At 38.7% G+C, this 24,879-nt stretch overlaps 1 protein-coding gene across 1 annotated transcript in view; it reads right to left on the minus strand.

The window, feature by feature from the left end:
* Window positions 1-24,879, minus strand: part of LAMA4 (laminin subunit alpha 4) — a 104,378-nt gene that overhangs the window by 17,146 nt on the left and 62,353 nt on the right. The window contains exons 13-25 of the mRNA XM_030004104.1: window positions 23,695-23,843; window positions 21,503-21,644; window positions 20,339-20,435; window positions 19,436-19,552; window positions 18,223-18,408; window positions 13,222-13,361; window positions 11,824-11,997; window positions 10,615-10,757; window positions 10,122-10,284; window positions 7,879-8,012; window positions 6,517-6,688; window positions 4,296-4,427; window positions 3,066-3,208 (exon numbers count right to left, since the gene is read on the minus strand). Of these exons, the coding sequence (XP_029859964.1) occupies window positions 3,066-3,208; window positions 4,296-4,427; window positions 6,517-6,688; window positions 7,879-8,012; window positions 10,122-10,284; window positions 10,615-10,757; window positions 11,824-11,997; window positions 13,222-13,361; window positions 18,223-18,408; window positions 19,436-19,552; window positions 20,339-20,435; window positions 21,503-21,644; window positions 23,695-23,843 (1,892 nt within the window). The remainder of the gene's footprint in view (window positions 1-3,065; window positions 3,209-4,295; window positions 4,428-6,516; window positions 6,689-7,878; window positions 8,013-10,121; window positions 10,285-10,614; window positions 10,758-11,823; window positions 11,998-13,221; window positions 13,362-18,222; window positions 18,409-19,435; window positions 19,553-20,338; window positions 20,436-21,502; window positions 21,645-23,694; window positions 23,844-24,879) is intronic.

Genomic DNA, 24,879 nt, shown 5'->3' on the forward strand with positions numbered 1-24,879 from the left:
TTTGGAAAAGTTCTGGTTTAGTTTTCCTGTATTGCCTTTAGTAGCAAGCTCCGTTCTTGCCTTTGGAAGCAAATGGACCTCTGTTTCTTAACAAACAATAATAACAGAGGTCAGGGAAGTAAGAGCAAATTCTGCTTGCTGATGAGTGGGTTTATGTGATCATAAATGAGAGCAGTAGGTGGGCTTCCAGGATCCTTTTTAGGTCAGATTTGAGGTAGATAGCACAGCAGTGTATCCCAACTGCTCCTACTCAATGCTCTAAGTTTTTCAACTCCACCCTTCACTAAGATATCACAGCATTACAGCACAGGGCAAATATAATTGAATTTATCCTCACAATACTCGAGGTGCATGAAGAGGAAGTAATTTGCTTAAAATTGCAGAAAGTCTGTGACAGGGCAAGGAAATTGCATGGGATCTACTGGGTTCCAGTCCCGGAGACAACTAGGGAACAAATATACTGAAGGAGCGAATGTGAAATCTGGAGCTTTGACCTGGCTACCTGTAAATGGTCTTTGTTCTTTCAACAGGGTGTACCTTAGCAGTGGGATTCTTCTCACCTCACATGAGATGATATTGACAGTGTTGATATCTGCTTCTGCGCTAGTTGTCTATGAGTTATCTCATTGTAAGGTAGACATTGGAAACATGATAGATGAATAAGGCTCTGGAAATGCTTATTTTTCTACATTGGCAAAAATGGACTATCAGGTGAAGTAGCGCAGATGTACATGTACATATCTGAAATAAGGTGAGGGGAGGAGCACTGTAGGGGCTTAATCTGCTCCTCAGTGAAATCGGCACGAAGGCAAAGTCAACAGGAAGGCTCCTGCCATCCTCACTGGGATTTGGATCAAAGTGTGGGGTATCAGTCAACCAGTTTAATCTCTACTCTGATTGACCATGTGACTGGCTGGATGCCACAAATATGCCTTTCTGTTAAATGCCATTAACTTAACATTTTCTAGGAGGAACAGGAACTAGAGAAGATAGGCTTTAACCTCAAGAAAGGCTTCGGAGTTTGTTTCTTAATGGTTCCCAGCACCCAGTGCTCATACCTCCCCTTAGCTTTCTGCTTTATGCAGTGACTGAGGTTGGAGAAAAATAACATATAGTGGTACTTCCAGATTCATTTATTTGGGAAAAAAGGCAATTGACAGAGGAAAGAGCTGTTGAAGTGAATGAAAATACACTGCTTTGAAAGAATATTAAACTCCCTCTCTAAGACTAGAGCTAATTTCCTGCCCCTGCTGCTGCCCTCCACTGTCAGTTATATGTAAGTCTGTCTAGAAAAAGGAAGCATAATTATAAATAGTAGCTAGTAGTAGTAGTAGAGAGATAGTAGTAGGTCATCAGTAGATGATATAATTCTAATACTGACTTATGCTCTGATGAAAATGGAATGCTGTCACCACATTTGGACCGTACTTTTTGCTGTCTACCTTTGTCATGAGAACCAAAGCTGAGTACAATAGCAAAGGTGTAGCTCTGCTTAAATAATTTCTGTATACATTTTTCAATATTGATCATATTTTTGCAATGCCTATGGATTTTTTCTGACACAACTTGTTTATTGAGATACTATTTTTCCTGCTTTGACAGTACCTTCCGGGTGTTTTGCAGAATAACCACAATTCACTCAGAAAACTGCAGGCATAATTCATGTGATTCATCTTGTATCCTACATTTGTGAACAAGTCTCATCTGCCATTGAGCTGCACAATTGCCTAGATTTCTAGGTCCTTCTGGGCTTTTTCAGGGTTCTCTAGGCTTGATTAACCAAAGTAATTTTCACCATCCTTTTGTCCTTTGTTTCTAGATTGTTAATGTATTTAATACCAGCCCTAAGAGAGATCCTTTGGGCAGGTGGTGTAGACTTTTTATACTGTGAGAATTGAAGGGTTACTACTATGTCCTATTTTCTCTTTCCCAGCTGCTCTCTAATCCACTGCAGCCTTTCCCCTCTCCACACTACTAGTTTTCTTAATAGCCCTTTATGACAGACCTTTGTAAAGAACTATTTGAAAGGCCAGATAAATTATATACTCTGTTTCTTCCTTGCCCACCATTTTGTTTGCATGTTCAAATAATTACATGGGATTGAAAGGCATTGTTTTCCTTTACGTGAAGATTGTCCCTATTTTAAAAGCTTAATCTGTAAGTATTTTATACCTCAGACATTATTTATCGATTCAACAGGCTCTCCTGACAACAAAATAAGGTTTCAGGAGATTTACCACTAATTCCTAGAAACTATTGTGCAACATTTTCTATCATCTTCCCTTTTTTTTTTACACAGAGGGTATTTTAAGGAGAGATGGTATTTCTGTTAGCAGTTGTGACACTTAAAACAGCAGCTGGAGCCCTTCTGAAAATGCTGGCCTCACTGTTTGACCCCGGGAATGAATACTGCCTGTCAGAAGAGCATACCCTCCTTCAAGCAGCCAGTTGGCTCTCCCAGAGCATGACCCTGGTCCGGCAGATTCCCACTGCAGGAAATGAGAGTAACACAGTCTACTGAGATTAAACCTGGCTTCTGTCAAATGGTAAGATGGGAAAATGAGACTTTTTCTTTTCTTCCCACGCCTACACAGAGCCAGCTGACTTGGGTCTAGAGAGAACCTGAGATGGATCAGAACTGAAGTGCATAGAAGGAAAAATATCGTCTTTAGATTTGAAATGCAGTTGGTAGAAGGTTTTGATTCTTCAGCTAGTGCATTGCTATTTTACAAAGATCACTTTTTGCAGAGCAAGGAGGAACAGCGATTCTGTACATTCATGTGTTCTTCAAAAATGCTGTTTAGTTTTAAGAAGACATCAATTTCTGTTACCCTTACTAAAACTCGACCAGTTTCAGCAGAATTTACCTGTGCTGGATCAAGCCTAATCCTTGGTACTTCAGAGCTCTGAGAGACACTTAGAAGAGTGTCTCAGGGGTTGTTTTACATAAAGTGTTGAGGCTCGGAAAAATGTTTTATTGTAAGCCCTTCAGCGCAGATCATACAACGTAACTTAAATATGGTGATTACTTGAAGATAATGATTGAATCCCAGTAGTAAACCAACCTGGAGTGCAAGATCTCAGCAGGCGCTCCTCCAATGTAGATGTCTGTGAATGGCATTGCTGTTCTTTCATTGTCCACACTTTTTATATGTCGTCTGTCTACTACCAAGATCATCTTCTTAGAATTGTGATATATAATAGAAATCTGAAAAGAGAAACATGTGCTTAGAAGTGTCCAAAATGTCATCTTTTGTAAGTTGTCATGGTGATTTTGCAAAATTGATTGCATCTTTATATCTTTTTGTTTGAGAAGTTCCTCCCATTTATCAAAAAAATTGTTTGTAAATCAGGAGAGGCTGACAAAAATTACTAGTAGGGAGCTTATTTTGATGTCACAATTTATCTGATGACTGAAAACTCAGGATACTTCGCTTATAAATAAATCCACATGAAACTACCCCATGTCAAATTCTACACTGTGGCAAACAGATAAGTTCCATTAACTTCAGAGTGCTTTCTTCATTTATCCAAGAAGCTAGGCCATACTTCTTAAAAAACTTATTTCATTTTCAAAGCATAAAAGGCTTAATTGTGTTCTGCTTAAACAGTTTGAACAGAACTTTAGCTGTAGTTGTGGATCAGGAATCAGACTTTGAATTTACATCAAGTAAATGGCAGGAGAAGCAAGCCACTAAGCATGATTTGCTAGTGTCACTGTCACAGCTTAAAGCAAATTCTCTTAAACCAAATACAAATAGATATTTTAGATCTGCCAAAGTCCCTAAAATATTATGCATATATAAAAGACTGCTACCAAATTAATTCTCTCTTCAAATGAAATGGGAAATGCAATATTTCTTGTAATACAATGCATAACAACTAGAGGTGGTCCAGTTAACATAATGACACGTTTTTAGTTGAGGAAAGTTGTATATTTGAAGGACATAGTTGTCGTGGATATAATTTCATTTTGAATTAATAACAATTTTTCTCCCACGTGAACTGTCCTGTCCTTGGCTAGTAATATGCAGAATCTGTCCACAAGCACTGATTTACCAAGAGGCAGGGAGAGCCTTCCCTTTCCACTGCTCAGTAGTGGTGGGACTTGCATGTCCTCTTTCACATCCAAGGCAGGCATGCTCTCTACTCTTCTGCCCACTCTACTGCATCACCACCTGACACCTCATCCCTTTGCTCCTCTCATTGGTGTTGGAGTAAATTATTGCTGCTTTGGAGCTGCTGGGATAGTTGGTCAAATGGCTGTGATTAATTGATTGTAACTGCATCTCTACCTCATGAAATTTAGCATCGTTAATCTGAGCCTTCTTCATGGAGTCCTCTAGCAGCACAGGGCCGGTGCTGAAGCCAAAGTCATAGCGAAGGTACAAGAAACCATTGTGCATCTCTAGACTGAAGAACATACTCTGTGTAAAACAAAACAGCAGTCAGAAAAGCACAATGATTGTGGGAGCAATTAAAAAAAAGTAATAAACAATGTTATGAGAGTGTCTGATATTGTGAAAAGCATGCTGGGAAAAGGTCTTTTTATTTGCAAAACTAAGTTTCTGGATTATTTATATGTATATAAAATATATGTATATATATACATAGACACATAATTGATAAACAGCACTTGTTTTAAGACTTGATGAACTGTTTCCCTGTAGGAAGAGTATTTGGTAGCACAGTGATGTCAATATTCTTTACCAGCAAATTATTCCTAATGCAAACACATCTATTTACTGTCAAAGTAATACCACATGCCCCAAATGAAAGATGTTATACTGCTAAAAGCAATGTTGTGCTAGAATGACTGTATCTGCATTAGCAGCTTCTGCCACGATGCCTGTAATAGCTCAGGATTATATCTTTCCACAGCCCTGATCAGCACTGATGTATTTCCTGAAGGCTGAGCAATAGGTAGAGAGTATTTACTGTGTATTTGATTTCTGGATTTCCTGACTATTCCTGCTTCATGGTTTGGCTTCTGTTCTGTGGCAGGGTGACCTAAAGTTTATAAACAGGATCTCTACTTTAGAAATCTTTAGGGAGTGCTTGAAATGAAGATCTGTACCATAGAATTAGTCTTGTTCCAAAACTGAATATAAAGAAGCAGAAAGGACAGTTTACAGCAACTGTACATCTGGGTTAATGCTTTTAATGCTGATGTTTGTCTTCTCTCCTAGTGTTTGTGCTGTTGTTCCCATGCCTAATGGAAACATGGGAACAATAATTCTCAAAAAACTACTGCAGGGCAAGAACTGCTGTCTCTAACACAAATGAGTCCACCTTCAGAAATCATTACTTAAAGTAGTAAAAGTAGGTCTTAATCTAGCACTTTTAAATGAAACTGCAGCTTGGGTTTGTTTTGAACAGCTTAAACTTGAAAATGAAACAGGGATTACATTCAGAATATTTATGAGCTGTCTTTGCAGAGCTGAATAATGGACCAGCTTACTCAGTCTTTCTAAAAGTGCCTGTGAGTAGGCATGGTCTTCCACAGCTAAGATCCAACTTGATTGCAGTTTCCACCCTAACACACAAAGTGCATACATGTCCAACAAACCTCTGGGCACTTTGGAAGAAAAATGTCTGATCTGCCATAGAGGCTGTTAAACTTTTAACAGCAGTTGCTTAGTCCAAAACCTCCTAAGAGCGAAGGTTAGTGGTGGCATGCTATGCTGCAGAGCAAATCACTCCCCACAACTCTCCTCTGGAAGTAACCCTAAAGGTAAACACTAGAGAGTAGCTCTTCTAATGAGAATGGATTTTTTTCTCTTCTGAATGCTCAATGCAGTGGTACATGTAGGTGTCTAGACAAGTGTATGTCTGTGGACTGCATCTACACAGTAGAATGTTTTCTGTAGCTTTACCAAGTTGTAATCCACACAGGACTTGGGAGCTTGATGTGGAGATCCTCAAACCAAAAAAATCCGAGTTGTTTGTCTTCAGAAGATATTTGCATGTGGAGTCTACTTTCTTCAAACCCTTACAGAGTTTGTGTCACCCTCAAACTTCTGAAAAGCTGGTGATATTTGCATCAAGCCTTTTTATTTGGACTACTTTCTGTTTTCAGTAACTTAAATAAATATTTAGTACACCCTGAGACACAGTTATAAAGTGGCAGCTACCACAAAGTGGCTGCTTTATGGGAGTTACTTCACAGAAATTTCCTATTGCTTTGATTGTGTGTTCACATTTAAATAAAGGTGCAACTACTGGTCTTAACTGGAATCTCTCTCAAAGTGTTGTTGCAAAGGTATGACCGGTCTGAAGTCCTGACTATCTGGATGAGACCAGAGTCCATCTCAGGGCCTCGGCTTCCTGGGGCCTTTGCAGAGCAAGTTCCAGTTCCCTCCTAATGTATACATGCACCAGACGAACACAAAGTATTTCCTCCTTCTGGAAGTTAAATGTATGAACATAAGCATTTTGGATTTTTCATGATATTGTAAGTACGGGGGAACTTGTGGCACTCATAGATAAAGGGTAACAGCAGGATTTGGTACTCACCCCATTAATCATCAGCAGGATCAATCCATTGTCTGTAGGTGTTCGAACTTCTATGTCAAACCGAGTCACCTGGCTGAATCTTCCCCTTCTCTCAATGTTTCTTGCCAGGGCATAGCCAGAGCCATCAAAGAAATAGCTCACAGCCCGGCTCTGAGTGAAAGCCAACTTATTTCTATGAAAAAACAAGCAGGGAAGTAGTATTTGGCATATCCCCATTTTAATTTGGGGAAATTTAAAGGCCTTTACAATTAACATACTTTCTTGAAATAATTGTTCTGTACTGCTGCTTCTTCCTGGCAGCAGTGAGACAGATGACTTTCTTTCAAATTCTTTCTGGGAATTTTTTCTGAAAAACAGTGTGTAGCTTTGAAGGTGTATCCTCCTTCATCATTACATTGTGCTTTTATTCTGTGTAGTATGTAGAGGACAGAAAAACTCTTTGCTCATCCTTGTAATGTGGCAGGCCCACAACACCTCCTCATTATAAGGATACACATACATTCCTATTAAGAGCTTGCCCAGTTTGTGCAGAAACCCATTGGAATTCTCTGAGGGATTTAGCCGAGCATGGCCTCTGCTGGGGAGCCCAGGAGCGGCCGCATGCTCTGTCCTGGAGAGCAGCTGCTTGCGTTCCCTGCTTGTGGGAATGGTATGGGAAGCAATCATTTGCTCTGTCCCAACACATCCTGCATTTCTTCCCAGTGAGAGCAGCACGTTTCTCTCCGGTTCTTTGTATGGAGAGATTCTACTGTTGCTGCCTGTTGTATGAACAAAATGCCTGCTAATGTCTGTGCTAAATGAACGCTGCAGTTGATGTTGACTTCTACTTTAGGGGCTGCATTTCCCAGTTTGTGAATGGCTTTTCTGAGGAATTTCTGTTGTGGGTTTAAGAGTGTGTGGCAGAAAGATAACTTTGGTATGGGCTTTGCTAGCTGGGGGTGGGACTGCACTCAAGCTTACCAGGCCCACTGGAGCAGTATTGCTTGCAGTGACAGGGTTCAAGTCAGGAGCAGTCCTGTCCTAGGCAAGCAGTGGGGTTAAGGAGGCAGCCTGGACCATGGCCCAGATAACACATCAGTTTCCCTTTCGAAGGCACGAGCAAGGTTGTGAGAGGGTTAATGGAGACAGCAGCAAATCATAGAATGTCTTGAGTTGGGAGGGACCCATAAGGATCATCGAGTCCAACTCCCATGTATATGTAAGTTTAACTTGTTGACACAACTAGGAGTTAAAAGTGACCAAGTTCCTTCTGGACAATTCAGTATCACCTTCACGTTTATAATGTAAAACAGGAATAGAACCACCAGGACTGGCACTTGCAACAAACCAGAGCAGCAGAGTGACGGTGGGACTGTCCCCTACCTGGCACAAGGTGGCGATGTGGTGGTGTCGATGTTATAGACGTGCTTGAAGTTGTACAGGCTGATCACATCATCGTTCAGGGTAGCCAGTTCCAGGCAGCCGATGAAGCCAGGTAGGTTTAAGCTAGGAGGGAGCTGTGCAGAGGGCAAGGAAAAGTAAAAGGAGAAAGGTCACACTCTTTGTTTTGGTATCACGACAGCTTTTGTGCCTGGGGTTAGTTTTGTCTCTGTGCTCTTCGTGTTTTGAAACAAATGGGATGATGCTACCTTGGAATAGTCTTTGCAGTCCTTATCATGATATGGCCATTGTGCTGTAAGTTAAAATGGAGCACATGAATGGTCTCACAGTGAGAACAATAGGCCAGGTAAGGCAACTGCAAACAAAAACTTCTTTTGTAGTTTTGAAGGGAGCACACTTGGAAAAGGGGAAAAGGGTTAAGATTTGACTAATCACAAATCTTGCTCAGCGTATTTGAATCTCTCAGTAGATATTTCATATCTAATGTATTGACATCCTTCACTGCCAGAAGAATAACTTCATACTGTGATGAAAGAGAGAGAAATGAGAGAGGTCTTTAAGCCCACGAGACTTGGTTTCAAAGTCTGTACCAGTGGCTAATCCTCACTAGGTATTATTTTGAACAGTTAGCATGATATAAAAACTCCTTCTTTTAACAACGGTCACTGCAAATGGAATTTAAATAGCCGCATTGGTGAGGGGAAAAATACAAAAGAATAAAGCTGATAGAGCTAGTGAATCATTCTTTTAATATTAAAATACTCTGCCCTGTGGAACAGGTGTGATATTAATAACACCCCTTGTACTTCAGAGTCTGATCACTGCCAGTAACTTTTCTTTGGCTTCTCATTATTTCCATTTTGCTTATGGTGTAATAATAATGGTAATACAGCAATGCAGAATATGTGTAGCTGTAAGAGAAAATGAGATTCTTATCTGCAGCACAGATACATTTGGTAAATGATCATGTTTCCTTTTTTTCCTTTGTTTCTTCTATTCTTTTAAATTATGTTAAGTATGAGACTTCTAATGGTTAAGTGGTACATTTCATATTTACAATGTAACAGGGAAGAAAAGGCAAAAGCTTTTAGCAAATAAGACTGTATGTTAATAAATGAAAATGTGAGGTGTCCATTCCTAAGGGATAAGAGACCCATATGCTTATCAAATAATTCCATGAATCCTTTTCTTCCCATTCTCCTTCCAATTTTTCTTCACTTTTCTCTTTTCCTTTTCCTCTGCCCTGCTCTGGAACAGACCTGGAGGGTTCATTTGCTGGATTTTTTTTTTGTGTGTGTGTGCAACTATTATTCAGTCCTCAGTCCTATTTGCAGGCAATTTGCACCCAGGGTTCAGTAATCAAAAATTCAAATCATGGCATATAGCTGGCAGTCACAGCAATGCAAAAGCTCAGGAATATGTAAGTGCTTTGAGTTAATCTTTGTTTTTATATTGTTAGGAGGGCTGCTTGTAGAACAGTGGTTGGATGTTTTTAGCACCTACTACAGTTAGCTTAAAGAACTTAGCATTCTCTAAAGTCTTTCTAAGTATGTTTTCATTCAGTCATGGAATTTTCATAGCCAAGATCATTCATAACAATTTCTAAATCCAAAAAGAGGACCTGGTATGTTCACAGAAGCAGGTTAAGTGAGGTGCTAATTCATGCTGACTACTAGGGACTAGACTGAAGCAACTGTCTCACACAGATCTTCAGACATGTCTTGCACAGGCAAGTCTTCGTGCTGTTCTAAGGCTGGATTTAAACCAATGATAATTTAAATTCAAACAAATCACTGTATTACTAGTTTCCCACATTGTCCTAATATTAACAATACATTACTTGTCATTTTTGTGACAGTTGTAAAAAAGAAACTGTAAGCATCAAGATATCATTAGCATTGAAAAACCTGGTAGCCTACAAACTTTGTGTAAGCTGGGCTAATAGGCCTGAATTTATGCATACTACTTAACAGCCAGCAAGCTTTTTTCTTATTACATTTCAGACAACTTGAATGACAGCTAACAGGAATCTAATCATCTTACTGTATGACATGATATGCTTGAGAAAACAGTAGTTTTCACCATGGCTAGAAGATGGAGTCCTAAGACGACAAATGACTAAATAAGGACATTTTATTTATTAACCAATTCTGTGTTTAAAGGGAAGCCCAACAAGATAGGTTTGCGTTATTTAGTTTTGAATACAGAGTATTTATCTGACCAACCTGAAAGTCTGGAGGCACTCCACCAACGTAGAAAACAGTGTTTTCAGGTTCCAAATTCAGGAGAGAGCCAGGACCAAGAACCTCTCCCTTTTTGATGAATTTTTCTTCAGCTGTGCTGCTAAGACTGGGCACAGTTAAAAACATTTTGCCATGTCTTCCAATCCTGTAGAAGGGAATTGTAAGAGAAGAGAGTTTCGTGTTGGCTAAACTTAAAAAAGAAGAAGCAAGCCTCCAACTCCTGGAGGGGTTTTTATTTCCTCACTAGAAGACTGGTACTCTGGGGGAAAAGAAGGAGAGAAACTACAGACACTTTCTCTTCCCCCCTGTGGCCCCTTGGGTCCTGGCTCTCTAAAAGCAAAGAAAATTTCCATTTATTTCAGAAGGAGTAGAACCAGGCACTGAAGACTCCTGATGAGCAGTTCTGACCCAGCCTTATCTGTTTGATTTTTTTTTCTATTAACTGATTTTGGGGAAATGCACATTATCACTTTACCTCTCAATTTTGATGATGCTGAAGTAAGAAGGCCAGGTGCTGACTGGCTTGGCATCCAGAGGTATCTCCACGTCTTGGCCCCCCAGATTATAAATGTACACAAGGTTGTCATTTTTAATTGCAAGACCAATGTAATTTTTTGCCTAAAACACCAATGGAGAAGGGCGTCAGGGCTACAACATTGAAAGAGATTTAATGCAGAACATTAGTAAAGGGTGGGCTTTATAGACTAAATGACACCTTTAAATCTAACTAATAAACAAAAGATTCATTCTCTAACTGCTTGCTTTCACCATATAAAACTGTACAGAAAAGGTCTCTGATATTTTACTTTATATCCATTTTGACTGAGGTAAATACAAGGTCATGAGATGTCATCTGACCATAAATCAGTCATGTTCAGTGGGAAGCTGTTCATCAGTATTTAGCGTGCAGTGTCATATGCAGGAAATAGGAAGAAACATTTGTCTAAAGCCTAGGATTTATGCTGCAATTAAATATTCTGCCAAGAGGGGCTTCACTTGATTTATATTCAGTAGACACTGTTTTTAGAAAAGCTTAAAAAGAAAAGCCTGCCTCTTTACCCTTCCCAAGTAACAGCTTGCCAGGATTATACCTGGCTTGTGAGGTGTGATTTTTTTCTTTTAGGAACCACAATTTAAAGAACAATTATTTCACAACACTTACAGATCGTGAGAGTATATGCCCTTTATAGGTGTTCCAAAATAGTGATGCACAGAGTGTACAACAGCAGCACAAGCCACAGGCAAAGAAACCTGCTTATCTTGTGGGCCTGTAACCTCAGAGATTTGGAATTGACACTGTCAGCAACATAAACCTGATTAAAATGTGGCCCACAAAAAACAGGCAGGTGATATTAACTACTTCAGAGCACCTCAGTACCAGCACTGGAGATAGCAAGTGTGGCTCACAGCAGTGACAATCACAACAGCATGCTGCATAGGCAGTCTAATTTGCTTCTTAGCGAGAATCCTTTACTGTTTGGAGTGAGAAGTTTCAAGGACAGGCATCTCGGGAACCCGTGCTCTTTGCTTGTCACAAAATCAGTGACAGTCATATAGCAGACACCTCTTATTTTGAAACAAAGAAATAGTGAGAGGAAAAACCAAGGGCAAATAAACTTCAAACCTATTTCAATTTTCTTTTTTTTTTTTATATATAGAAAAATTAACTGGCTTATACTCTTACATTTTTGTTTCCAAGGTACAAAATAAATCTGTCTGGAGATGCTGCCAGTTGTGGATTGTCTTTCTGAAGCTTTATGAACAAGCTCATGGAAGTAAAAGATTTCAGTTCCTCCACGTTGATCTTTGGATTGACTTCAACAGCTGATTGGCCTCCAAACATCATAGAAACTTGGACCTGCAGTTGCAAGTATGCTAAGTGAGACACATTATTGCTGTCTGGAGACATTACTTAAGGTAAATGTGCAAGAATACTTAGCCAGCAGCCTTGCTTATTGCAAGAGCGAAGTTGGCACCTATATATTGGCTATGCAAAATTGTATGTTTATATCAGTCAATTCTGGAAGACACTGTAAAGAAGATGGAGGGAATTAATTTTAAAATTAATTAAAGCTTCTAATTAACTGCACTTAAGCATATTCATAAAGTAAATTAAATTTCAGTGGGACATAGATGTGTGCTTAGTTGAATCAGGGCTACATCATTATGTATGTCACATAATGAAATTCTTCCATAGCTATAAAACTTCTACACATAATTTATTTCTTTGCTTTGGGAGTAGTATGACCAGTTTTCTGTTCACAAGTAATCCTCTTATATTACTGAAGTTAAAGTGATGAGATGCTAATAAAATTTTAAAACATGTTCATTTTAGTTCAAAATGCCTTCAACATTAACTGAAATAATGTTTTCAAGTTTAAGCACTATATGCCTGAATGACAAAATAGATTTAAAGAACAGCCAAGCACTGCACACATACTAACTGATTTTTCCTTTTCTTTTTTAAGTAATGTACGTGGACAGCATATTCCAGCAATGTGAATGTACAATAATGCACTGAATTTTTTATTTATCTGAATGAATTCAAATATACTGTTTTAATTTTTGACCTTGGTGTTCTTGTTACAGAAAAATACCTCATAATTAATGTATGATAATGAAAATGTTTTCTCTGTTAAATGTGTGAGCCAAATTTTCTCTTACCCTGCAGAAAATTAATTCAAAAGAAAAAAAAGAAATACTGTCATCTCAGAAAAGTTTGTGTTAAATTGACATAATTACTACTGCTTGTAACTAATGTTGCCAGCTGAGTAATGACCTATTAGTTTTAGCTTTAAATGGTTTTGCTATTGTGGCCATCTCTAACACTTAGGCCAATTAGGTAATTAAAGTTGCTACCGCAGTAGCAGTAGTCTACCATGAATACCATGGTAATGTTAATTGCTTGCAAATAGCCACTGTAAAGATTTTAATGACTTCCACAGTACTTTGTTTATCCAGTTGTCAGGCAGTGATAATGTCAATGTTTGGGCTTCTAACATAGCCCCGGAAAATGGAGCTCCTAATAAGATGCATTTGATTATTAGCACTAGTAACCAAAAGTCCCATCCGAAAGTTTTACCTTGCTTGCTACACTCCTGGTTTGAGCAATTAACTCTCTGATCCGCTGAATGCTGGAAGAAATATTGTTTGCTGGTGCCTTCTGTTCTACTCTGCGCAGTTTGTCCAGGAGTTGAGGGAAGACTTCCGTAAGTTTCTTCACTGCAGTTAGAAAAGATGTGACAGCTTGGTTTTTTTCCTCATTGTAATACTGGTTTTGCACCAGGAAAATTCCTCTTTACCCTCTTAGGTTAACTCACCTATCTCCTTCTGCTTTAAGAACAAGTCCTAACTTTGGTGTGTGAGAGGCAGTGATTTCAGAAAGGGTAGAGATTTATCAGAATCTAGTATTGCAAAAGTTTTTAGAAAGAAGTTTGCACAAAGGAGACTACTTTTTTCATGGGACTCCTAGGTACTACCATGGTGTTGTACCTCTGTAATACTTTCCTCAACGAGCTTTGCAAACGTTAATCATTCTAACCTTTTCATCTTCCTTCAAGGCAAATAAATGTTAAACCCAATTTTACAGATATGGCAACTGGAGCAGAAGGATTATTTGTTCAGCATCTCACTGGATATCTGTGGCTGACCTGGGAACTGCATCTAAGAGCTATGGTTCATGAGCTCTTCAAATTCATTTTAGGGGAGATGAATAGGTTGTTTCCCTCAGGTCTCAGCTGTGCATGTCTCTCAAAGGTTATCACCCAGATAGCAGCAACAGCTGCACAGGTGATGTGTCTGCGTGTGGTTCACAGTCCACTCTGCTAACAGAAACACTGCTGCTTTCGGACTGTGGTAACAGGCCTGTACTGTACAACGGTACAAAGCCTTAGCTGATGATGCATGTGCACCTAAACTGAGAGTGGTAATCTCTTCAGCTTTCCTGCCTACATCTGCCAGGGGTCATGAATCAGAGTCCTGGACCTTTGGTCTTTCACTGCTGTGTCTTCTGGTACATGTGCAAGTAGGATTGTTATCAAAGGGAAATGCAGGTGCTTTGTTGTGTTTAAAGGGAGAGAAGTCCTTTCCCAGAAAGATAAGCAGACAGAAAAATTACCAAGAAAGAAAAATAACTACCCCTAATTATAATCCAATTTCATCACATCAGATTCCAATGACATGCTGCCCTTTGAAGTATATTTACACATCACATCAGTTTTCATCTTTAATTAGATGTAGGTACAAGTAGCTGAGTATAATGAAATGCGATTTTAGCCACAAGCTACATGCATATAAGAAAGAACCAGTAGTCATAGTTAATTTTTAATGACATGGATTCACTATAAAGGTTAAGACCAGATTTGTAGGGTTTGCAGTTATATTTTAGGGGTTGTCAATTTGTGTCCACCTGCTCTTGTATTCTTCCTCTCATATTTTTACTCATCTGAGAAGACAGCGGAGAGACAGAGGAGCTAATCCTCAGATGTACTGCCACTGTATAGAAGGGAAAGAAGGAAGAGTAGGCTCCAATCACTTTTCTGTGCTTCCAGTTCTGTGTTGTCTAAAGATTGAAGCTGCTCTCAGCCTCATTCAGAGCAATCCAGAGTATGAGAAGATCCCATGGAGTCCTACCAGTCCTGCTTCTCTTTGGATAGATTGAAACGTTTTATTTGCCACAGTCCTGCCCTTTCTCTGCTTGGCTCTTTTCACTTGTGTTTTACTTTCCAGTCCAGTGTAGGAGTCGGCCATATAGAGCTTTAGACTCTCCAGTTATTCCCATTAAGTCCTGAAAGACCTTATGTGCCAGGGGTCAGTAATCAGATATTCTATATAAGGCTTACTGTACATTAAAATGCCATTAGTTTAGCAAATCCTCAAAGAACTACAATGAATTTTGGACAACAAATTAATTCCATAATGCATCAAAATTTCTACTTAAAAAAACTAACTAGTATAATAATCAACTTACAGAAAGTTTTCTCTGCCTTTTGAAATCAATGTTCCATTGCATTGGAAAAAAACCCACATTATTCTCAAAGTAAAAAAATTGCAAGCTGAGAAAATGATTTAGCAAATTTCAACCACTTTTTTTTTTTAATAGTCAGCAACAGAATTGGAATTGTGTCTGATCTAATATCTTAAAAAAATGGCTTTTCATCTGTTTGAAATTTGAGGTATTAAACTTTAAACACAACCGTAACATGAAAACACAAAACTAACATCTGCTACTACCGGTACTATTGTAAAATCTCACCATAAATCCCTTCCCCTTGTCCTTTATAATGGCATTCTATAACACAGAAGAATATTGATTTTTGATTTTAGTTTTTGAGGTGATGGTGAGAGTGAAAAAGGAAAACTAGTCTAACCCAGTGATAAAATACAAAAAAGAATACAAGGGAAACTGTCAAGGACGAAATACCTTAACTATAACCTTCCAGACACTTTCTCCTTTTGTGTTTTCCTTCCCAGACTGTCCTTCATCCTCTCTGCTGAAGCCTACCTGTTCCCTGCACCATGGTGGCATAGGGAGTATTCTCAGACAAACTGCACAGCCAAGACATGCTCTCACCTTTCCAAAAATCAAGTGCAAGCTTTATTCAAAGGCAATCCAGACACGCCAGCTTAGAGGCTTCAGCTGCCATGGTAGTGTTATTGGCATGATGATCAGGTGTTTTGGTGTTTCAGGCACCTGTCTGAACATTTTTTGTGACTGTCTTTTGGACTTTGATGGGCATTCCTCCTGCCACATCAACCTCTCCTGGCAACATACACAGCTGATCTGAGAACACTCCACCATGCCCTGGCATGTCTACATCTGTCTTCCCAGGCTGTGAATCACAGTCACATCTGACTGGAGCATTACCCATGCCAGCCTCCTTTCTAGCACTGATCTGTCTTCTCAGCTATTTCCACCTGATCTTTCTGGCAAAAAAATCATCATGGCTTAAAACAAAAAAATAAATGCCTTTAGATGAACAATGCCATGGAAAAGCTGTTTCCACAAATGTAGTAGGGCACACATTGCTGTAGTTTGCATATTAGCATCTCTCAGTTAGTTTGTGGTCAGCAGGCCCTCCAGGTGCTCTGATATGATCAGAATACTTTCAAGGTGACTCCCTACCTGCAAACCCACTATCACAGAGAAGACGTTTTTGCCAGGCACATCACATAGGAGCTGACCTGTTCTTTACAACCTGTGGTGCGTGTACCATGCATGCCTTTTTGGGAACATAACCAACTAGGAGAGCTGGGCCATCTTAGGTCTATCCATTCTTACAGAGCCTCTCAAATGTTACTGGAAATATTTCTTACAGTATAACAGCTAGCATGAGCAGATTTTTTGAATCCTGAATATCTGCTGACATTTTGAGCATGAAGAACCAAAGGCAGCTTGTGTTGCTGCTCTATATACTAAGCTGGCACTGGTAAATGTTAAATGTAAATCCAGTGTAAAGGTGAATAAAAACAAAAACCTTCATGTGTAAGCTATAGCAGACTGTTTCTCTTAGATGTTTTTCCTCATACCATTCCCTCCCTGGATGCCAATCATATCCACATTTACATTGTCTTAAATGGGAGTTGGAGCCCATAGCCCACAGTCTAAACTGTGCTCTGTGGTGATCAAAAACATTTTACAGCAATGCAATACAACTACTGTTATATCAATTACACCCTTATGGAACTCTGTGCAGTGACCAACAGTGAGCTTACCCATTCCCGGAGGGAGTGGCTCAATGTTTCCTTGATGAAAAGCTAGAGAAATGTGAGTTGCTTCCAGTTCTGGAGCCAAAGGTTGGGCTATTGAATAGTACTGAATTTCCTCTTGCGGAGGGAACCAGTTTTATACCAGTTATTGGGAGCACTCACTTAACCAAAAATATCAGTGCGAGTGTCTTTTATCCATTACTGAATTCTGGAAATAGCATGACCCTTGGGTTTCCCCAGTCTAGAGGGAAGAGTGTGGCTTTGGGGCACTAAAAGCAATGCTGGGTTTGGTACTCATAAGACCTTTTGCAGTAAAATGACACTCAAGTTGCAAAGCTCCTGACAGAAGGAGAAGGGATTTGGGGCAGTAGATCTGAGATTCAGACTCAACGGAGTTATGGACCTTCTCTGAGGCACTTTCAGGAGGGAAGACATCACTGGACAGTGCTGCAGGTAATGGTACATATCATCAAACATACGCAGGAAATTTCTTGTTCTGGATTTCCAGCTTCCCTAGCCGTGAATACCTTGGGACCTTTGTAAGCCTCCTGAACAGAGCCAGGAATACATTGAGCAATAAGTAGGGGTGCTTGTCAGCAATTTTTTATTCTGAATATTCTCACTTCTAGGCTGATTCTTTTCTTTCCTAATTTTTCTTTTCCTTCTTTCACCAGTCACTTCATTTCAGCTTCACTCTCTCTGCCTCTTTTTCCACTCTTCCCTATCACCTTCATTTTAATTTTGTAGCCTGCCTCCATTTTTCTTTTGTCTTTTTATTTACCTTAAATTTTTCATAACAAGTCTTCCGGTTTTTACTCTACTCTTCCTCCTCCCCCTGACAATAAAAGTGGAATTAATGTGATGTTTACAAGCTTTTCCAGCAATCACCCTGCTTAAATACTATATTTCCTCCCTAATCCTCTTTGCCTCCTTTGTTTAGACTACAAGCTCATCAAGTCAGGGACCTCTTCTCCTCCACGTTTGTACTACTGAGGGCAAAAGGGCCCTGTTTTCAAATGCCTCCCAATGTTAAAAAAAAAAAAAGTAAACCACTAATCATAATAGCAAGAAGTATTTAAACAAGCTGTCTACCATTCATTGTGACCTTGGTACACTGATAGAAATGACTTAGAAGCCAATAAGACTTCAGCCCTTAAGTGTTTAAGTCACTTTTGGAAATGCTCAAGTATCCAAAAGTTTTAAAGTATAGTCAAGTCTCCAGAAAACTGCTGATTTTTGAAATGTTTTCATGGAGGTAAGATGCTAGAGGATTATATGCAATGAACATGCAATGTAAACAATTCATATAACATGATGTTGCGATGATTCACTGACCTTGTAATGCTAAGGAATGGCAAAATTCAGGTCACCCTACCTGCATCCCCAGCTGAATGCACAGCACTGTCGTATGCTGCTGAATTGTGCTGGAAGTCTTGCAGGTTTTGAGACCACAACCTCACGTTCTCATCCATGGGGGTTGTAGCCTGCGTTACTGTCATGGTAGCACTTACAGCGTCTGCAGTCTTCATTTTAGCTTGCTCCAAACGCTCTCTGGCCTCCACTACAAAATAAATAGGGGATGAGAAGAAATGAACTCTTTCAAAGATTCAAGCAAGCTATAACCAGTATTTAGAAAGTGGTGAGGCTAAGGGGATTTTACCTTCCACAGAACAGGGACCCAGCCTTGCTTGGCTGGTTTTCTCTTTACTTCTACAGGGAATATTAAAAAATTCCTGTGGTTGTTCTACAATCATATTAATTCTTAAAATTTAAGAAATTCTCATTACCATTCTAGATTGTTAGAAATTTTCAATGTCCTTGGATTTTGATGGCTGTTACATAGCCAAGGAAGTTGGAACACAGATGAAAAAATACATTGTTTTTCATCAAGATTTTAAAAGAAAATGCACATATTTATTGAATATTTTTCATGAAAGTTATTTTGAAGGAGAGAAACCCAAGACACCGAAGTGGTTTTGTTTTTTCATACCTGGCATTTTGGGGGTTTTATTTTTTTGGAGTTACCAGCTACTGTATTTATAAAACCTGTGACATTTTGCATATGATAATGTCTTGGCAGTAAAACCCAGCCATTTTTAGTTGAAGTTAATGAAGAAATCTTGACCATGTCAGTTTTGAACACCTTCAGGTATATTTGCTGGATGGTCTATGATGTCTCTTTTCTGAAAAACTAAGGTGAGGTTTTGTCAATCAAGACTGCCAGTAATTACCTCCCAAATACTCTACTTGGCAGGTGTGATGTATACGTGAATTAGATTTGGACTATCAATACAGTAAAACCATAGACTTGTAGATTCTCCACGCCCTGAAAAGATCAAGAGTAACATGGGAGAGGACAATTGTAGTAAGGAGGATCAAGAAGAATGTTTGTAATTTCATGTGGCAAAACATGTAATTTCATTATGAATGTGTTAAAGCTGGATGTTTGCTATCTAGGTCTTGTAAATTCGTTTAGGCCGCCCTGGGACTGAAATTTTAATACCAACTTCATAGGTGATATGCAAAGATAAAATATGCTCTTAAATATATGAAGATAAAGCATCATAAAATGAAGTTCCTCTTACAACCTGGCTCTGCTGATTGCATTTTTGTGATGGCTCTCATCAGTTGGCTTCGCAGAACATTCATTCTAGCAAGAGTGCCATTAACATGCCGGCCAGTGTCTGCAATGGTTAAATCATTACCTGCAGGGAGAAAATAGGAGGTATAGTTGAGTGGCATCAAAGTGGCATTTAAAAAGGTATATTTTATCCTGTGGAAGTATGTTATTAAGCATTTAATACACCATAGGCAGTATACTATGGCCTCTTTTAGTATAGGTCATATTAACACTCTTGACTTCACATAATCTAAAGGAAAAAGCAACCTTGCAGGTCCCAGCCATTATTTGCTTGCCACAGGCTGTCTTAGAAAAATCCGGAGACCTGTATCTCAGCCAGTACTATCTCTCTCTGCTTTACCAGAACTGCTGAGAATAGCTGCAACAAGTATACAGGAAAAGTTTTAAGGAACTCAAAAAGGTCCTGCAAAATTGAAGAGGTCATTTCTGTAATTTGACTTTTCTTTCATTTTCAGTGAAAAAAGGCCAAAATACCTTAACAATTATTATTATCCTTCACTGGTGAAATCCAGCTTTCTGAACACTTAAACTGTTGTGAATTAATTTCAGTTGTACTACTTGATTGAGTATATTTACCTGTGAACAACTCTTTGCAGGATCACATTTAAACAGTGGTTGTATCTGAAATGGTCCTTTTGTGAATGAAATAAACTTTCAGCATCTGGCAGGATGACAACACATGAACTACTCATACTGTGCCTGTGGCCATTTCAAGTACTTTGTGTGGTAACTTCAATCAATACACTATTCTGTTACAGCAGTAGTTCTGCCTTAGTGATGTGCCTTTGAAATTTATTTTAACATGCATGCTTATAAACTGACTGGGAAGGTAGAAAGGATGTATATTTACTGTCATCTGCTGTCCGTTGTAGCTCCATGGCTTGGTTGAGGAGTTCTTCACTTTTACCTTTATGGTAAATGATCTGAGTATCAATTCCAACTGCAGCCTACAAGTATGTTCCAAAAAAGAAAGTCAGAATAATGCTTGTCAAATATTCCTCTTTATTGTGTTTAATTGTGGACAACATATTACTTCATATAAATGCAACTGCAAAGTCACTGCTGTTTCATTTCATTTGAAGATTGGCAGTTGGATTGGAAAAAAAAGTCTGAAAAACAAAATTTTCTGTAGATTGCGATTAAAGTTTAGAGAAATGTATGCTTTTCCAGGCAACAACACTGAATAACAAAGATGGAGAAAGCACAGAAGTCCTCTTAATTTATCAACTCTAGTATGGTCAACGTGATACTCATGTTAGTTAGGCACTGTGACTGTTCATTTCTACTGTCATCTCTCATGGGTGATAAACACTTGCACTGCGTGGGGAGCTGCCTTGCAGTCCCCAGTAGTGTGCTGGAAGCAGAGGGCTGGACTCGAAATCACACAGCTCCCTGGGGTTCAGGGCCCTGTAATCTAACCAAGTCCTCTTGCTATCCCACTAATAAATTGCTGGTAAGTAGCATGTATATCAATTGGAAACTACATATGTAAAAAAATACATATAAAATATTTCAGAACAGTGAGGCCAGAGACAAAATTAGCATCCTCATCCCTGCACTGAGTGTGTGAGTGGGCTCTTTGCCCCATTTTAACTTGACTTTCTATGAGAAACAGTGATGTTCCTGTTAGATGTCTTGACCACCTTTCTTGCCATATGGTGCTGTGTGGAGTAGGAGGGCTTGAGCACTAATCCCAGCTCAGGTTCCTACAGGGCCAGGGAGTTGCCTGGAATTCCACAGAGCAGCCTCAATTTGAGTGACAACACAGAGCAGCATCACCCTATACTTAGGGATGGAAGAGCCTGTTGCATCTTTTCATATACCAGGGGACTTTAGGCTGGCAGAATAATTAACTACCTAGGATTTAATTCAGGAAATAGTAGATGAAGCAAAATGTGCAGTGAGAAGTTCAGTGCTGACAGTTAACCTAAATCTTGTTTTTTTCTTTATACTTAGGTGTCTGAAGTCCCTGAAGCATTGCAAGATAAAAGCTGATATTATGAAAATTACTTACATCGTTGACCCGGTTTGTTGTGTTCAGTGCCAGCAATGCAGCTTTATTAGCTTCTTCAATATAACCAGCAATGTTTTCATAAACATTTGAAGCATTTATTGCCCTTTGTACCAAACCATTTGTATCAACACCATACAAATTCCTGTTAAAAAGAGAGTAAAAGGAGGAAGAAGCCAAACTGAATCAAAGTAGTTTCAGATTGATTAATTTTCCTAACATTCTGTGAATTCTGACTACATAATTACACAGATAAATATAGTTGGCCTAAGTAGTATTCTCTTCATTGTGTATGACCATTTATGTCAATCTGAAGCAGGTGAAAACTATGTGGATAGAAGGTAATTCCCAGTGGTGTAACTTTGGGAATTTTGCCTTCAACATCTATGTAAGCAGCAGCAAATGACTACTGAGCTTTTTTTCTTTTTAGTCTAGATTAGATATTCCATGAATTAACAGAATAACAGATCCATCAGTTGTCCTTCTTTAGGGTTAACTTCTGGCCACGAATGGAAAGACTTGCGTGTGCCAGTGATCAGGACAGCTGTATCACTGGGCTGTTTATATTTTCCAAAAGTAGGTGGGAAAAGTGGGAGGATCAGATGAAGGACTGCCCATGGTGATGATACTTTGCAAAAAGTTAGATTTAAAAAACACAAGATAGCTTTTCTGGCATAGTAGATCTTGATTTGCATATGAGGCGATAACTGGTCTTCAGGGGAGATTCCAAACAGCAGTTGGTTCAGGGCTCAACGTTCAGCTGTTAGCAACTTTGAATAAATATTATTTTTTAAAGATTTTTGTGATAAACAGATTTCAGAGTATATGTTAAATATAGACTAAATATATATATATTTACATGTGTGTGTATTCACTTCAAAGTGTTTGCACACTGAGAGATTATTAAGTTTCCAGATTCGGTGTTGTTGCAAGAATTTTCTGCTATATTCCCCTAAGACAAAAGAAGAAACTCTACCAAATAAAAGCCTGACAGGCTTATAAAGCAAACCCATAAAAACAAAATTATTTGAAAAAAGGCTAAATGTTTTGAAGGATTAAAGTTTCACTGCAGGATAATCTCAACAAATAAAAGAGTCAGCACATTTCCATCTGGATCTTTCATAATTATTTCTGTTTGCTTTCTGTTAACTTCCTAATGTGTTGGACTTGGTAGTAATTTTTAAATTATTTTGGTAAGGGATGAAGGCTAGCCATATGGGGTATTTTCTTTCAAGTGATTCTGCTGCCCCCAGTTAGCTGATCTCAGACTGAACATATTGTTTGGTTTTTAGGCTGTCTGTAGTTTGTGTGGTGTTACAGAACAGAGTTTCAGATGTCAGCTTTATACAATTGTATAAAAGACAACCATCTGTTATTTTTTTCTCTATTTTAATCTCCTATCTAGGGCATACTAATATTAAGAAACAATTGGTATTTAGATAATATACTTGAAGAGTAGTTCTAATTTTATCTTCCAAAAGCATATGTCCATGATGTTACTTAAGGTAGAATTTGGTGAAATATTTTATTTAAGAATTCATTTGCAGCAGTGATTTTTCCATGGGTAGTCCCAATTGCAAATAAAGTCAAATTTCAAATCTGTCTAGAAGTGACTTGTTAGTAAATTGGGGAATGTTGATGAATTTAGTATCTTCCAGCAAAATAGGAAGACTTACAGTAAGTTTTTGGTGTTACAGTGGGCTAGTTTCACTGGGACACAACCTATTGAGTATCAGAACTACTCCATCTGTAAACCAGTTCTTGAACAAAAATGATCCCAAAGCCCATTTCGTGGCCCATAATGCTGAACATTTTTAATGTGAATGAACTTACTGGCATGAGCTGTTTCTGCAAACCCCATTTAATCTGACTGTATTATTTTACTTTTCAGTGATCTACCTTTCCTATTCTCTTGCTATGGGAAGAGAAAAACATGCCAAATTAGAAAAGGCAGAATGTCATGCAAGATATATGTTTATTCTTTGAAAAGATTGAGAGATTTTGCTTAGCTCAACTTCAGCTGTTCCCTCTGGACCATGACAAGTCCTTCCATACATGACATAACAGTGATTTGTTTAGTGCCTATTTACAGACAGCATATTTAATGTCACCGTGTTTCTGCTTGTCTTTTAGTTCATTCAGGTGTTCAATCAGTAGCACTTGTATGAACAGAGTCTGCTGAAGTTAAATTTTACCGGTCCAGCTCATCAGCAAGTCTTCTTAGGTTGTGTGCATGATGCATAGCCTTTTCTACCAAATCATCATCAAACAGAGACAGATTGGCTAGTTTTTCTTGCAATTCCTTTTTTGCTCCATCTATTTCTGCGTAGAACCCTGACACATTCTGAAAAAAATATGGAAGGAAGGAAAGAAGATGAAAATTGTAAAAAATCAGGTCTGTATTTTTATTATTATGTTTTATTTTACTGTTTATATTATTATAATGTTGTTGTTTTCTGTTATATTTATTTTATGTTATATTTTTAACAGATCAAAAAGAGGAAAGATCTAAAAGAGTCTGTCCCATGAATGTCAGTATGGCAAGACAAATGCAGGAAGATAAAAATCAACCAAAAATTCTAGGAATCCCTTAAAAAGTTATTAGAGATATATGTGTAAAATACAAAAGAAAGACAGTTGAGAAATGTCTCACTATCTTTTATGTTTGCTCCAGAATGGTGACAATGACAAGTCTTGCAGAGTGAAGCACTAATAGGTGAAGTAATTAAACCAGATCTTTGCAAAAATCCCCTTATTGTGGTTCTTCTTAAATTGGGAAGTGGAACCAATAATTTTTTTTTTTTTTTTACCCCTTCTCTGTGAAGTCTGCAGGCCAGAAATTATTTTTTAGAACTTTTAAATGATACCTATACAAGTAAACTAAATAGTGCTGTAGTGGTTGGGCTAACACATCATCCCGTTACTGCATGGGCCCTGGCACTGTTTTGGCCCTGGCCAGCTGCCACTCTCCCAAACCTGCCTCCTTGGGGAATAGCATGGGGCAGTGCCTGGGGCCTGGGGACAATTTGGCAATTGCTGGAGGGGGGCAGAGAGTTTAACTGTACTGCTGTGAGCTGTGCCACGTCGTGGAAAACGGGCCCTGGCCCCTTTCTACCTCCTTGCACAGAGACATCCCTCATGCTAAGAAATCTTGGGTTAGTCTAATTTGTAAATTAGTCACCTAAATACTACCTATACGTATTTGTAAGCAAGGAGAAGTAGTATCCCTTTGCCTTAGCCATACTTCTTCCTTATATGAAATACTTGTGGGGAAGACCAAATGGGCCTGCAGTCACCTTCTCTCCAATACACAACCTTGCTGATATGTTTGAGGATTATAAATGCGGCCTCAAAATACACAAAAAAAGGATGAAACAGAG

This window comes from Aquila chrysaetos, chromosome 2, assembly GCF_900496995.4.
Source record: "Aquila chrysaetos chrysaetos chromosome 2, bAquChr1.4, whole genome shotgun sequence".
In the NCBI taxonomy this organism is placed as follows: Eukaryota; Metazoa; Chordata; class Aves; order Accipitriformes; family Accipitridae; genus Aquila; species Aquila chrysaetos.